General features: G+C 45.2%; 1 protein-coding gene across 1 annotated transcript in view; it reads right to left on the reverse strand.

Annotated features, from left to right (window-relative positions):
* Window positions 1–14,843, reverse strand: part of C8B (complement C8 beta chain) — a 37,388-nt gene extending 22,545 nt beyond the window's left edge. The window contains exons 1-5 of the mRNA XM_019742533.2: window positions 14,728–14,843; window positions 13,353–13,494; window positions 6,998–7,154; window positions 3,894–4,035; window positions 1,753–1,894 (exon numbers count right to left, since the gene is read on the reverse strand). Of these exons, the coding sequence (XP_019598092.2) occupies window positions 1,753–1,894; window positions 3,894–4,035; window positions 6,998–7,154; window positions 13,353–13,444 (533 nt within the window). The 5' untranslated portion in view covers window positions 13,445–13,494; window positions 14,728–14,843. The remainder of the gene's footprint in view (window positions 1–1,752; window positions 1,895–3,893; window positions 4,036–6,997; window positions 7,155–13,352; window positions 13,495–14,727) is intronic.
* Window positions 14,844–15,406: the final 563 nt, after the last annotated feature.

Below are 15,406 nucleotides of genomic sequence, written 5' to 3' on the forward strand. Positions count from 1 at the left end.
TGGTGGTGTTCTTCTGAATTTCTGTATGACCTGTATCACAAGACACTAAAGTAATGATCACTTATTGAGGGTCTAACTGGAAACAGACAGTAGTGGGCGGCTCAATGTAATACCTTATTTAATATCCCTGAAACCCTGGGCAAAAAGGATGATAATCCTGTCTCTAATGAGACATTATTGCTCACAGCCTCCTAAGGCAGGTCTCCATCTGGACCACCTCTGACTACTACCGTAAGTTTTTAAATTTATTTTATTTATTTATTTTTTTAATTGCAAGGAGCTCTGTCTCTTTTCAGCTTCTGCCCATTGGCCTGGGTTCTGGTCCTAATAGAATTGTCTTAGGCTCTCTTTCCTATGACAGTCTCATGTATCACAATAATGTATATTTATTTATTTTATTAAACATAACGTGTTGCTCACTTTGTAGAGGCTCTGTAATAATCAATGTACACATACTTACTCATTGAGTCCTTATGAGGATATGACCTTATGCGATAGGTATTATTATACCCATTTTACAGATGAGGGAAGTGAGGGACAGAGAGGGGGACTGACATGCCCAAGGTCTCACTATTAGCATTACCTGGTGGGGCCAGGATTCAAAGTCTGAGGGTCTTGTTCAAGAATGGAGTCTGCATTCTTCCTACCACACACGCTGCCTCTCACTTACAATCACATTAGTTTATTGAGTCCTCACAGAATTTGGAAGAAGGGCATTACTGACTTTCTCCTACATATGACAAAACTAAAGCCCCACATAGATAAGTGCTTTCCCTGAGGTCCCAGACCCAGCAACCTATCCCTTTGTCACCTCCTGTAGGGTTCCAGTCAGATGCTACTGCTGGCTCTGAATGTCCGCTCTGAATGACAGCCTTGACCCCTGGACACTGTCTTAACTTTTCTAGGCCTCAGTTTCCTTACTGAGGAAGTGGGAATTATAGTAAGTAGCTTAAAAGGTGGTTTTGAGAGGAGGTCTTCCCCACACGAGGAGTCTCTCTCTCGACCTTTAAGGATCGAGATTTCCTTTTTGTTTAGGAAGAAAGTGAATTCCATTCATGGTCACCCTTCTCCCCACATGGCATCACATACAGTGATTTTTAACGCATGTGACGGGAAGCTCACTCTTCCTCCTGGAGGCTGAGAAGCTGCAGAACATGGCAGAAGCGCAAACACCCGGCCAGTGTGGTCCCTTCTGACCATGCACGTCTGACCTCGCCAGAGGACTGGGGTAACTCAGAGATCCCCAGAAGCTTGAAACACAGATTCATTGCAGACCTATCTTGGGAATCCATTCCTTCACTAACTACGTAGAAGATTCTCCTCTGGGCCAGACCCTGTGCTGGGGCCTAGGGTTACAGAAACAGATACAACCTCCTTCACAACTTGGCAATAGGATTCAAAGGCAAGGCTTAGAAAGCACCTTGCACAGTCACAAAACAGGAGTGAAATAAACATTGATCCTTAGCCCTCACGGGGAGCCCTTGGGGTCTCCACCCACAGCTCTGTCCCTAGCGTTCCTAACTCAGTCCCCCTGTGGCCCGTGTCTGTCCGTGGGACAGGGGACGTGCTCCTGGAGCGCCTTGGAACTATCCTCACAGAGCACCACAAACATCCACTTACACTACCGTCTTTTGTCAGAACGGGAAAAAGGAGCAACTCTGTTCCTATGAGCTCCCCTCCTCTCTTTTCCGTGGAATTGCAGTTAATCATGTGCCTTCCCATTTCTTCCCACGAGAGAAACAAGGAACTTACCCACTGGCCAGACTGTCAATTGCCCAGTATTGGTCCATTCCTTGCTGACACTTACTGTAAACCCTTTTACAGTTTGCCTCATCTGACTGGTCTCCACAATCGTTGTCCCCATTGCAAAGAAGTCTGCGGTTCACACACCTCCCTGGGATGGAAAAAAGATGTCACACGCAGTCATGTGGCCGTTAAGAGGATTGAACATGGTATGAGTACCAGATACTTTCTGCACCTTAATGCTCTGTTTTGACTAGTCCTTGTGTATCAGGGTGGGTTGGTAATGGTATTTACAGGTTATTCCCCCAAAGAGGCCAGTGTTGTATGTCTGAAAGCACTTTGAGGGGTGATTATTAAGGGTGGGGAATGGGAAAGTGCTGAACAGGCAGGGGTCGAGTGGCCAGACAGGAAGGAAGTCTGGACTTCCCCCTGCCCCCGCCTGAGGCTGGGGAAGAGAGGTGGGTTTGGTGGGTCCTATAAGTAGTACTAGCTGTGTGACCTTCCACATGTTACCTAACCCCCTGCCTCAGTGTATTTATCTATAAATTAGGGAGGTCATCATACCTACCCCCTAGGGTTGCTGGGGATTTAAATGAATAAATAGAACAGTACCTACTCATAGTACATGCCTGATAAATGTTGTTATTACTACAATTAGCGCTTTTGTGGGCCAAGGGCACATTGCCAGTAAATATCTGCAGCAGGATTGGACCCTATAACTGTCTAATCATAATTCTTTCCACTAAACCACACCGCCTACAACACGATAGCCATTTGGACTATAAAAATCATTGGACTAATTGCTTTGAATTATTTGTAGCACTTTTGCTTCCTTTAAACTTTTTTCCCTACTGAGTGTTTCCTTTCTTATTTGTATATTCTTGGGGGATAAAGTCCATGATATCCATAATACCGATGACCCTGTTTTCTTAGATGTGTCTGGTCACTTTTAACCAATGTTCTTGGGGTGTTGAAAGCAGAAGAATAACAATCTGGTCTTCAAATGTTCCTTACGAGGCACTTAAAGTAAAGCCTGCCTGAATAGCCATTATGGCTTTGGTCAGAATCATGGAACACTGGCCATAATGAGTCCGTGGACACACCGTAAAAAAGTCTATCAGATTTATTGGATGGAAGTTTGCATCTGCAATAAGCCCTCGAAATTGTTCTAAGAGTCCCTAACTCTTGAAAGATCCCAAAGCACAGTATACATGGATACAGGTAACGTAGAGTGATGCAGTTCCCACCTAGATCATTTGGGTCAACCCACTCTCTTATTTTTCCCGGACCCTTGGAGAAATAGAGAGGCATATGTTTGCTTGAATTAGCCCGAAGAAGGAGCTGAAAAGATAAGTGTTGACTTTATTCTGCAGCTGATGGATTATTCACTTGTGTGCGCCTTACTTCCTTTGTTCTGTTTGTCCATCCACCTGTCCTTTGTTTCCTTCCTTCCTTTAATCAAAATGTTTTATTGACTATTTTATGGAGTTGGGGTTATGCTGGACTTGGTGATGTAGAAATGCAAAAGACAGGGACTATCTCTTCAAAGATATTTCCGAGATAAATGATGCTAATCACCCTTGTTTGACTGTTTCAGCCTCTCCCTGAGCCTCCGAGGAAGCCAGCAGAGCTCACAGTCTGCAAAGAGCTTTCATATCCATTGTGTCACTTGATGCTGATAACAAATTTGTAAGGCACTAACCTCACTTTTGATTTTCTGTTGAGAGAACCAACACGCAAAAAGGTTAAATGACTTCTCCTAAGTCACCACATCAAATTGAGACTTGACTCAGGATTTCTGACTCCAGCACACCCACTTTGGGTATTTTTAATGTCAGCGAATGTGATTTGAATTCTCAAATTTCTAATTGCAGCTCTTCTACTCACCTGTTGTATGACCTTGGGCAAGTAACTTCCCCAAGTCTCAGTTTATTAATTTGTAAAATGGGGATAATAATAACACCGAGGTTATAGGATTGTTTTTTTATGAAGCAATACACGTAAAAGGAAGTCAGAGATTTGAAGACAAGGAGCCTCCCTGACCTGACACATGAGCCTGATCTTCAGCACTCGGAACGGCCAGTGCCACCATCATCACGTGCCATCACTTAATTTGCTAGCTGTTCCATCCCGCCCGTGACCCGTTATACCTGTCTGTGCACACACAAAGCCTTCACATCGCACTTGACTTCTACAGGGTGCGTTGGTAACACAGTCTTCAGCTTCCTTGTCAGCGAAGTCACACGGTTCCCCATGGAACTGAGAGGGCCGGAGCAAGACCGCATGTCTGTACTGGGGCAGAGAGGAATGCGGTGAGCCCAGGGCAGAGCCTCAGGGGGTCTCGGGACTGGGGCGGGGGGGATCCACGCGGAAGGATCTATGTTGCGATGGGCAGTGTTGTCTGACTAGATCAAGTAGACTGTGAACGCTCTGAGGGCAGGGACCTCGCCTCTGCAGTGATCAATCAAGACTTCCTGAATGTGGAAAAAGCATGAGCTTTGGAGTCAAAAGGTAGTAAGAAGATTGATGTTGCCGGTTCAAGAACACAAAACCACCATCTCTCAGCTTGATTACTCCCAAGGGCTGACCCAAGTATTCTAATTTATTCAGTATCTTATAAATGCAAAAGTATACACTTGGGAGCCACAACTGTCGCTGATACTTTCTAGTTAGGTGATGCTGGGAAAGTTACTTAACCTCTATGATCTCACTGTACTGATCTTTAAAATGAAGATCATGAGTTACCTAAATGTAAGTTATGGAGTTTCAATGATGCATATGAGACGTATATATGAAATCTCCTTGTCTGGTACATAGCTGGCACTCACTTGATTGTTATGTATTTTTCTTTTTTATTGTTAATAATGTTTTTGCAGTCAATCTTTCTCTATCTCTACCTTCTAGTTTGTTTATTCCAGGAATATTGATTGAATTTCCAAAACGTTGATTAAGCCACCCAGTGGTAACAGAAGAGGCATTATTTATGCTTGCTTTTGCTTGTTTTTAATTATAAGCATGCCCGCTGGACTGTTCTCAGGCGCGTCACAGGTGGTGGTGGTGGGCACCCCACCGTGACGACGCAGTGCACAGGGGGCCATGGCAGGGGGAGGACAGAGTGCCCTGCATCTATTAGAGGAATCCGCGATGCACACTTAGGAGACGGGGAATTGACATCTGAACTGAGATCCAAAGGATGAGTAGAAATGTCAGGCAAACATGGAGAGCTGGTGTGAGGCGAGGAGAGAAGAGCAGTCCAAGTGGAGGACATTTCTGTGCCAAAGCTGAGAGACTAGAGACAGTGTGCCTTGTTCCCAGAAACAAAAATAAATTTATAATGGAGGGAGGGAAGAGTGCAAGAAGGAGCGTGGCAAGAGGTGAAGGGAGGCATAGCCAGGAGCAGGTAATGCAAAGCCTTCCAGGCCTCAGTAGGGTTGGATTCAGTATTTTATTATGGGGCAATGAGAAACCACTGCAGGGGAAGGAAGTCATCAGATCTGGTGGCTTCTAAACGCTAGTTGCAGTCAGGTTTTGGTGCAACAGAAGGGGGCAAACCAGGCTGGCAGCCCCTTTGCAGAATTGCATGTTAACCAGCCATAGTTATTACTTGTATAGCATCTAAAAATCTAAAAAAGGAAATATAGACAACCATACATGCGTGCTCCCTTGCAGTTCCAGAGGGTCTTTCTTCCTGGAAGACAGTACTGGGAGGACAGAAATAACGTCTGCAAAGAAGACTAGCCCCAGGCGCCAAAGACAAAGTGGGTTTGAGGAGTGCGGAAATGATGGAAAGACATCTCCCAAGGCCAGTTGAAAGGTTTTGGGGACCTACCAGCCGAGACCCTGCAGACAGAGCTGATGTCCAGCGAAGGGAAGTGTGTAGCAAACTCTGAGTAAAGGGCTCTGGATGGCTGGATGAATGGGTGACGCATGCTGCGTCCTCCTGGCTCAGGGTGAAGATGAAGCAATTATCCAGATAATTGGATCAATGTTGATAACTTCAGCAATAAAGCCTACTTTGAGAACGGAATGATCCTGCCTGGCTCTCCACATTGATCCAATTAAGTGTGTAACTGTCCTGGGCCTCCTTCCACAGCCCCTTTAGGGTCCTAGCCCATGGCTGGTTTGGTTTTCCAAGGAGCTGGGGAAATGACAACTGCTCTCTGACACATCTGCTGCTCTCAGAGCTGGGATCCTAGGTCAGCCCTCCTGTGACAAGGGACCCTGAAGGACAAATATTGCAGAGACTGTGTGTTTTGACTGGTAGAGCACTAGACAAGAAGCCCGTGGCCTGTATTTGCTAGTAGGTGAACTCAAGAACTCATTTACCTGCTCTGTGTCTCTGTTTACCTATCTGCCCAACAGAAAGTATCATAACTGTTCTTTCTTCCTCACAGAGATATCAGAAAACATAATGAAATCAAACAACATGTAGGTTATAAAGCGCCCATCATGTGCCAGAAATTGGCCTACACACTGAAGATATAGAACTGAATATGCCTTTAAGCGCTCACAGCTTAATAGTAAGGCAAATAATAAAATAAAAGTAAATGATAAATGCTAGCATATGGGAGGAAGAAGGAGCTATTACAGCTCGTAAAAGGGTGATTATCTAACAGTAAATGGGGCTGAGAAATCAGGGAAGGCTCCTCAAAAGAGGTGGCGCCTGAGCAGAGCTTCACCTTCTCAGCAGGTGTTATCCCAGGAAGCATGTGGGAAAGGTCGCTCCTGTGAACACAGCATGAATAAAGGCAGCCAGATGTGTAAAATGGTCAGCTAGATACAAGTGTTCCAGGTGCTAGGGAGGGGACATTTTATGGGGACATAGGCCAGGTCTAGGTCTGAGGACTTGAGTACCATAAGTATGGACTTGATCCTAAGAGCCACACGCAGGGGGCTGGTTTTCTGAATGGTTTCAAGCTGGGGAAAGACAGGCCAGACTTGCATTTTTGATGCCTCCCACTGGTTGCACCAGGAAAGATGGATTGAAAGAGCAAGTCTGGAGGTAGGAAGCCTCATTAGGAAGCTGTTAACATGAGCAAGGACAGGTGTGTTTGGAAAAACAAACAAACAAAAAAACCCTGAAAGATCAAAGAAAGAATTGAATTGCTACTTGGAAGTACAGAGGAATAGAGTTCATGAATTAAATCAGCCAATATTTACCAAGGTCCTACTCTGTTGGGGGTGCCTTACTTGGAACAGGGCTGAGGCGTAGGGGTCCTGGATGCTTCGAGCTCTCCCAGGCCTCGGTACCTACCCTTTTCTTCCGGCAGGGATCACACTTAGTCCAGGAGGACCAGCTGGACAGCTCACAATCAATAGGCAGCAACGTGACATCCACACTCCGGGTCTGCCTACTCTTGGCAAGGCTCTCGTTGATTGCATTTGACTCAAGAAAGTGTGGTCTTTCACCTCTAAAAGGTCGTCATGAGAGAAGAGAGTCAAGTATCAGAAGGGAATTAAGCATTCCGATGACCACCTGTCTATCCATTCAGTAGATATATATTTACCCAGTTGTGTAAGGCTATTAGTTTATCATTCAAATATAGGTTAATTCATCCAACAGATATTTATTGACTAGTCAGTAAGTGCCTCACATTATGGCTAGCTGTGATCGAATGAGTATTGAACTCGGATCAGAAGACAGTCCGTCTGCAGCTGGGTCATCTTGGTAACCTGTGTGAGCTTCACTTTTTTCATTTATATAATGAGATAATCATACCCACCTAACAAGGCTATTTCTAGGATGAAACAAGAAAATGTACGTGAAAGTACACTATGAACTCTAAAGTGCTGCAGATAGGCAGAGAACACAACCACAGAAGGGTGGGATCGTATGTAATTCTCTCCCACCTCTGAGCCTCTGTTTTCTTCCCTGGAAAAGGAGAGGTTTGGACTAGACAATCTTGAAGGTGCCTCTCATGTTAAGAGTCTATGAAACACTTCCTGGGAACAAACCATATTCAGGGGACTATGCTACAGGGGACACACAGAAATGTAACACACAGGCTCTGCCTCTGGAACTCATAGTGTGTCCTAGAATAGGAAAAGAAAAACATGTCTCATGACTTAGCTCTTCTGGAATCCATCCAGCAGGCAAGGTTTATAAGCACACAGGCTCCATGGCCAGAGCTGTGCTTTGGGATGTCACTGTGACTGCAGAGGAGGCTGCACCAGGGTGGGGAGCGCCTGGAGGCAGGACAAGTAGGTAGATGGCTTCTGTAGTCATTGCAATGAATGATGTGAGCCTGACGATGGCAGTGCCAGAGGAGAGAGGATGGGGAGGACAGACGTTATGAGACATTTCTCAGGTGGAATGGGTAGGCAGTGAGGGGTAATTGGATGGGGGTGTGGGTTAGAGGGAGGAAGGGCTTTACGTCGATGCTGGTTTCTAGCTTGGGTGTGTGGGCAGGTGGGGAACACAGGCAGGAAGGAGGTTATGGGGGGCAGATGTGGTTGGGGCATGCTGAGTTCCAGGTTCCTCCATGGTTCTGGAACGTGGGAGAGAGATTTGTGTGACATACAGACCTGCATACAAAAAGCTGTGGGAGAGGATACGACTATTCTTGAGAGAAGCAGGTCAAGGATATGCCCTCGGGGAGTGTCCGCAGCACCAGCAGACCAGGAGAGATGTGCTCACATCAGTCCAGGGAGCAGAGAGTATGCAGAGGTGAGTGGCGGATGGGTTCAGGATGGTGTGAGGGGTGGCGGAGAGGCAGATGACATCACATCTGTAGAGCAGTCAAGCCACGTGAGGCTTGAAATATGCCTAGAAGATGAGGCTGTGCTTTTTGCTGAGTTCCCGACACTCAGTGGGACATTCAGTAGAAGAGTGAATGAGTGAGCATGTGATTTAATCTATCTAGGCCTCCAGTTTCCCCATATAATATGATGGCTATATTACGATTTTGATTTTCCTTTCATTTGAAAGAGTGTATAACACTGTAAGATTCTATGTGACACGTATTTCTTTTCAAGGCAAAAGAGGAAAAAAAGGTGAAGAGAAGAGCAAGAGTATGAAGATTTGCGAGCACCTAGAACATGTCAAACCCCGTGTGAAATGTGTTACCCATGCTGTCTCGCTGATTCCTGACAGCCATGCTGGCAGGCAGCTATGGAACACTCCCACCTGGGCAGATGAAGGAAATGGCCTAGAGTCCTACAGCTCAGCTGGTATGCGGTGGTCTGGGCTCTGAGCTGAGGTCTGCCTGACTCGGCAGTCTGTGCTGTGTCCCTTGCCCCATGCTGCCTGGAAGGGATCAGGCCAGCACCCACTCGACTGGTCCCCTCTGTATCCCTGCAAAGTCTCTTTCCTCCATGTCCAAGATTAAGTCATTAGGGAGAGCACCATATAGTTTCCACCATCTCCAATACACACTGTATCAACTCCAGACAAGGTCATTAACAATACATTCTCACTTGGCAGAAGTCCTAAAAAGAGGGTCATATTAACTATAGCAGAATCCATCTCCGTGACCACCCTAGAGACCAGCAAAAATCAACTGCCTAGTAAAGTTGGATCTTCAACGAAAGGTCAAAGACTCTCCTGGAAACCACAGGTGGATACTTTAAAATGGTTACTTGAGGCAGGATGCTGCACACCCGTGGGAAGTGGGGGGAGGTGCTTCAGAAAGTGCCCTTTCTACTCATTTGCCCAGGTTTGACAAAACAATATTGTCTGTGATTTGGCTTCTCCGAAGTCTGTATTTGACAGCACTGCAGGGTATCCTCTTCCTGTTTCAACTAAGAAACAGTCACATTGTGTGTTTAGCAACTATCAACAGGATGCCCGGCCACAGTTGAGACTGAGCGGATGAGGAATGTGCACCCACACTATCAAGAGTCGTAATTCTTTCTTTCTCTGAGATTTGAAAGCCTGTTAATGGGCAAGATGATCGCTCACAGAAGGAACTTAGGAAACAGTAGTTATCACCAGCAGATCTCTCAAGTTTGCACCCAATTTCCATTACGGAGATGGCAATATAAGAAGTAATCAGCTGAATAAATAATATTTTCTAAATTACATTGGGTAAGATGTGTGTGGTTTATGAGTAGTACAAAATGCAATGTTGAAAGAAAGGCTAGCATTAAATTGCATCTTGAATTCCTGGGAATAGCATGGTACCAATAAGGACAGGGCCGGGCAGGGCCTCCATGTGTGGCTACCACACACGCTGTTCACGCCTGTGCATTTCTACAGAAACAAACCAGGTAGACATTTAGACCAACGGACTTGACTTCTGCTATTCAAAAGCCTCTGTATCTTTCTAATGCTGGAAAACTAAATATGCTTAGAGTAGTACAGAAAACAAAATAATAAACACTCATGTACTTACAACCCAGGATTGGCAATTGTTAACATTTTGGTATATTTCCTGTAGTCCTTTTTTGTTTGTTTGTTTTAATAAAAAAATAACCCTATAAATCTGACATCTGAAATTACACCAGCCCTAGTTCCATTTTCCTCTTCAGAGGGAACTATTGTCCTGAATTTGGTATGTATCCTTCCAGTCTCAAATAATTTTACATATATACATAATGCATAGTATTGTTTTTGCGTGTTTTACTCACACTGTACCTATTATTCAACAACTTGCTTTTGTCGGTCAGCATTGTATTTCTGAGGCCTCTTCACATTGATTCATAAAGAGATCCAGTTCCTTCGTTTCATTTAGATGTTCCATCATAGGACATACACTGCATTCGATCTGTTCTTTTTCTTTTTAAAGGATACTTCTATTTCCCCCATGTTTGGCAATTGCAAATAATGCTATAGTGAACACCCTTCTCCGAGTCCTTGGAACAGAGCCCTGTGCATCAGGACGAGCAGATGTGCCTTTATTTGAGGTGCACGGAACGGTGTTGTCAGCATCAGGACATATTTCACTCGGTCCCTGTCTCCTACTCTCTTTCCAAAAGGAGTCTCTGATCAAAATCAAGGGGGATTTATCAAGTCCAGCAGGATGAGGTCAGCTGGAAATCGTGAGCCATCAGTTTACACAGATGGGTGCGTCAGTACGTGTTGGCTTTCTGTAGAAATGCCCTGACACAACAACTCTCCTGTCCCCCAGTTTGTTAGGCAGCTGCCTGCCCTTAGCAAATAGCATCCTTCCTCTCTGCTAGAAGGGGCGGCGTCTGGGTGGCAGAGTTTCAACTTTTCCTTTTCTCTGCCGTTTGCTGTTGCACACATGAAATGTAAAGCAACATCTCAAGGCAACAAACATGGGACCCAGACATAGAAAGATGTCATGGGAGTGTAACAAGCGAGATACACAATGCAGGAAAAGAGGGGATAATACATGAATGAGAGGCAGAAAGATGCAAGGGCACACACGGGCTTTGGAACCAGAAAAAAACAAGCAAACTGGATTTGAATCCATTTTCTGTTAGACATTGAATGAGTAGTCTTGTGACAGTTACATTCTCTCTCCAAATCTCAGCTTTTCTCTCTAAACTGTAAACAATAGCACTTGCCTCAAATAGCTGTGAGGATAAGAGCTAATGTATCTAGTAATTGGCACAGAGTGGCTATAAATAAACAATGTCTTCTGACAATGTGAGGATTATTTCATCTGACTTGATTACAAGAGTAAGTAGAAATGAAAACATTTCTTAGCTAATATGAAGGAGGTCTCAGTGTTCTCTGCTCCAGACCTGAAGGCTATTCTTTCACTTCACGTACGGAAATCAAATAAGTGGCATGTTCAAGACTGCCCCATGAGAACCAGGGGTGGAGGCCAGAGCACTAAACCTGGACTGAGGTAAGGACCTGAGACTCACAAAACATGAGTGAATCTCTCCCCTTCGTAGGATCAATCTGTTCTGCATGGTGTAAGAGGTAACACCCAACTCATGACATTGCTGGAGGGTAAAACAAGGTTTCCTGACTTGCACTCTACTCACCCACTCACATTTGCACTTCCTACCTCAGAGTGAACTTCCTAATATGTATATAACTATGATCATGTAGCTCCTTTACTTAAAACCCTTCAGTGGTTCACCATTGCCTAGATGGTAAGGTACAAGCTCCTTACCCGGCACTCTGACACCTCTCCATTCCAGCCATGATCTGACTCCTATTCCATCTCATCTCTGGTAGCTCCTGACCTTGGTCAATGCTCAGGGCTACTGAAGTAGACTTGCAGCTTTTGGAACAAGCCAGGCTGTCTTTCATTCCCATGGCTTTGTCTCTGTGCTTTCTGCTGCCTAGAACACCCTTCACCTCCCTGGGCCATTTAGCAAACACCTATTCCTATATAAAGATTCCGCTCCAGCACTGTCTCTTCTACAAGTCTTTCCAGACCCCATGGCCAGTAGAGCTGATCACTCCCTCTCATTTCCCACCTGCCCCTGTACGATCTCTTGCAACAGTACACAGAGTACACAGGTGCTCACGTGTTGGCTTTCTCCACGAGGACATGAGCCCTTTGTGTCTTTTTCATCTCTGTATCCTTTGAGCCCAACAGGGAGCCTTGTACGGGGTCAGTGCTGTGTGTAGGGTTGCTACGATCCCTTGGAACCCTCTATTCCAGACACATTTCCTTGGATCCTGAATGCTTCTCTGGGTACATGTAGTACACACAAGGAAGGCCTTGGCAGCTTGAGTCTTCTTAGCGCCAAGTTGAGATTCTTGATAATCATAATAGCTATTATTTATTGAGAGCCCAGTGGGTAGTGCATACTCCTTGTGCTGGTCATGGGGTGCTTCCCAGTGGGAGGGCTGAGTGCTCAGCAGAGCTGAGACCAAGGGTGTGTCCAGTGGGTACTACTAGGTGCTCTTCACATCAAGTGAGAGGTTGTGCCCAGGTAGCAGTTACGTATGGACTGAATAAATGGCACTAACCGCCCCTCTCCCCACCAGACTGCCCACAAGGAGGCCTGACGCCTGAGGGCTTCCACCCATCATGGTGAGGACTTCTCATGCACAGGAGGATCCTGAATGCTAAGTCACTAGCACTTCTTTGACTGGAACCCAAGTTTGGGCTGTCACTCAGGTTAAGTTTGAGCTTTGACTCAGATATTTTCTTTACCCTATTTTGCATCTTACTAACAGATAAAAAAAAAATGGTGAAATAAATCATTTAGCATTTAACTGTTGGGAACATCTGCTGTGTGTGTGTGTGTGTGTGTGTGTGTGTGTGTGTGTCAGAGAGAGAGAGAGAGAGAGAGAGAGAGAGAGAGAGAGAGAGAGAGAGAGAGAGAGAACGAAAATCCCCCAAAACTGGATTGATGAACAGGTAGAGTAGATCACTCTCTTATATAGTAAAATCATTGATATGAATTGGCTAATTTTTCCATATATAGCAAACCTGTTTTGCATAAAGAATCACACTGAAGCTTTGTTCAGACTACAGAACAAGTATCTTATTCTTCTTAGCATGACACATTCATTTAAACATGTCAATTTCTTATGGGAACTTTTGTTGAAGCCAGTCGCTCAGTTCCGCAGTAGTTTGAAGAGATGTGTTGATATTTTTTAGCAGATGCATGCAAACTGCTTCAAGAGATGTTCCTTATTCAATAGGCAAGTGACAAAGAGACGGTCAGCATTATGTGGCTGTATATTCCTTGTCATATTAATGATCAGGGAATCATTTGTAACTGTCACTTACCTGGAGCCAGGCAAACTGAGACAACCCAGAGCAGCACAGAGAAGAAAAAGCTCTGCCGGCACCCTCCAAGCCCATGTCCTGGATGTCTTCATTTTCCTGAGGTGACAGGAGACCCAGCTGAGGCACCAGATCCATGAAAAGCCTGCACAGGGAGTGCCACCGTCAGCTTCTGTCCCCATAGAGCAAACAGCTCCGCAAAGTAAACAGAACCAGTGACTGCAAACCCCTTAGACTTTGCACAGATAGAAAATTTACCTGTGATTCTGGAAAGCAATGAGAACCATAGCAAACTCTGCAGCACCCGGGTTTTTATTCGTAGAGGACAGACTTTTAGGTAAGCAGCCGAGAGGACAGGCTGTTAGGGTGGCACTGAGGACTGTGGGCTCTAAGTCCAGACTGCCTGGGTTCAGATTCTTTCTATGCCACGTACGAGCTTTGCAACCTCGAGCAAGTTACTTTCCCTCTATGCCTCAGTTTCCTCACTTGAAAAATGGTGAGGATTAAATACATTATCATGAGGAAAGTGCTTGGATCAGGCCCGTGTGGAGGACTCGGACACGTGAGCTCTTGTTACGAGGTGGAACCCAGTGTTTGGAGTCAGACCAAGTTTTGAATTCCAGTTTTGCCTTTTTCTAGCTATGTGATTTTGAGCATGTTGGCAAGAAGCTGTAGAGCTCTACAGCCCATCTACCTGGGTTCAAATTCTCTCTGTATGTTTCACCAGCTGTGTGACCTGGGGCAAATTATTAACTTTTCTGGGCCCAAATTTCTTCACTTATAAAACAGGGTTAACAATAGTACCCATCTCATGGTGTTGATGTGAAGATTAGATAAATCTAAACATTTAAAGCACTCTGAATGGTGCCGGGCACGTACTATGTGCTCTCTCCGTAACTGACTTCTCTGATTGTGTTTCCTCATTGGGAGGGCTATACCTGCCTCTCAGGGTTGGGAGGGTCAGATGAAATGCTCAATGTGAAAATGTGTCACAAAACAGGCATTATAAAAATGACAACTCTAAGAGAATAATTAGCCAAACATGTGTTGTTATGATATAACTCATACAGAACTTCATTGTATTTAGGGAGACATAGATAGCTTTCCTGACCTTGCTGGGAAGTATAAGTAGACAATTAGTATTAATGCGTGTCTTTCCTCTAGGGCTGAACAGAGCAAAGGCAGGTGCTTCTCACATGTGGTGAGTCAAACTTCTTTTACTTGAATCTAGAAGAGTGTTTCACCTTCATCTTTTCATTATTCCGAAGAGTTCACCGATTACCCTGTCCTTTCTGTGTGGCCTCACCTTTAAACTGGATTAAAAGAAAAGGTCACCCTAAGACTCTCTTGAAATGGCATAATCCAAGCGAATATTCACCTCAATACCTCCAGAATGGATTCCCAGATGGCCCGTGACCAGATGTGGGATGCGTGTCTTCACATTCTCAGTTCCAGTGTGGACGGACATATAATGTCAGCCCTGACTCGCAATCTGGAGATGGCACCTACCCTGCCCGTGTGAGTTGCGCAGGAGTCTGGTGTGAAAGAAGTACAGCGCACACTCGACAGCAATATGCCTGTGGAGGAGGTACTCAGACATACCTCCCTGGGAACCACCCCCGATTCCTCAGAATCAAGAAATTCAAGTCCAAAGTGCACTAACCTGGCATTGACAAAGCCAACCTGCAGTCTATGAAGGGCTGTATGAACCTGGTGGATGGCTGTCCTGTTGTTGCTGAGATTGTAGGCGTGGGTGAGGGGCCTCCAGTGGGAGAGCAGCAAGTGACTGGAGGCTGGGGTTGAAGGAAGAGCAAAGACTGGATTTGATTTATTTAATTTCTTTAAGATGCTGTTGTCTCATCTGTAAAATAGGGATAATAATTCCTTAATATCCACTTCACAAGGTTGTTTAGAGGTTAGAATATATAAAACATTAAGCCCCTTCACCTATTTGCTGACATAGATTGGTGTACTCTTGCGTGCCAGCCTGCTCCCCCAACCTGCCACATCTGCCAGAGTACTGGGCTGGGGCTGGGAATGCAAATAAGGAAGAGGCG

Source organism: Rhinolophus sinicus, linkage group LG06, assembly GCF_036562045.2.
Source record: "Rhinolophus sinicus isolate RSC01 linkage group LG06, ASM3656204v1, whole genome shotgun sequence".
In the NCBI taxonomy this organism is placed as follows: domain Eukaryota; kingdom Metazoa; phylum Chordata; class Mammalia; order Chiroptera; family Rhinolophidae; genus Rhinolophus; species Rhinolophus sinicus.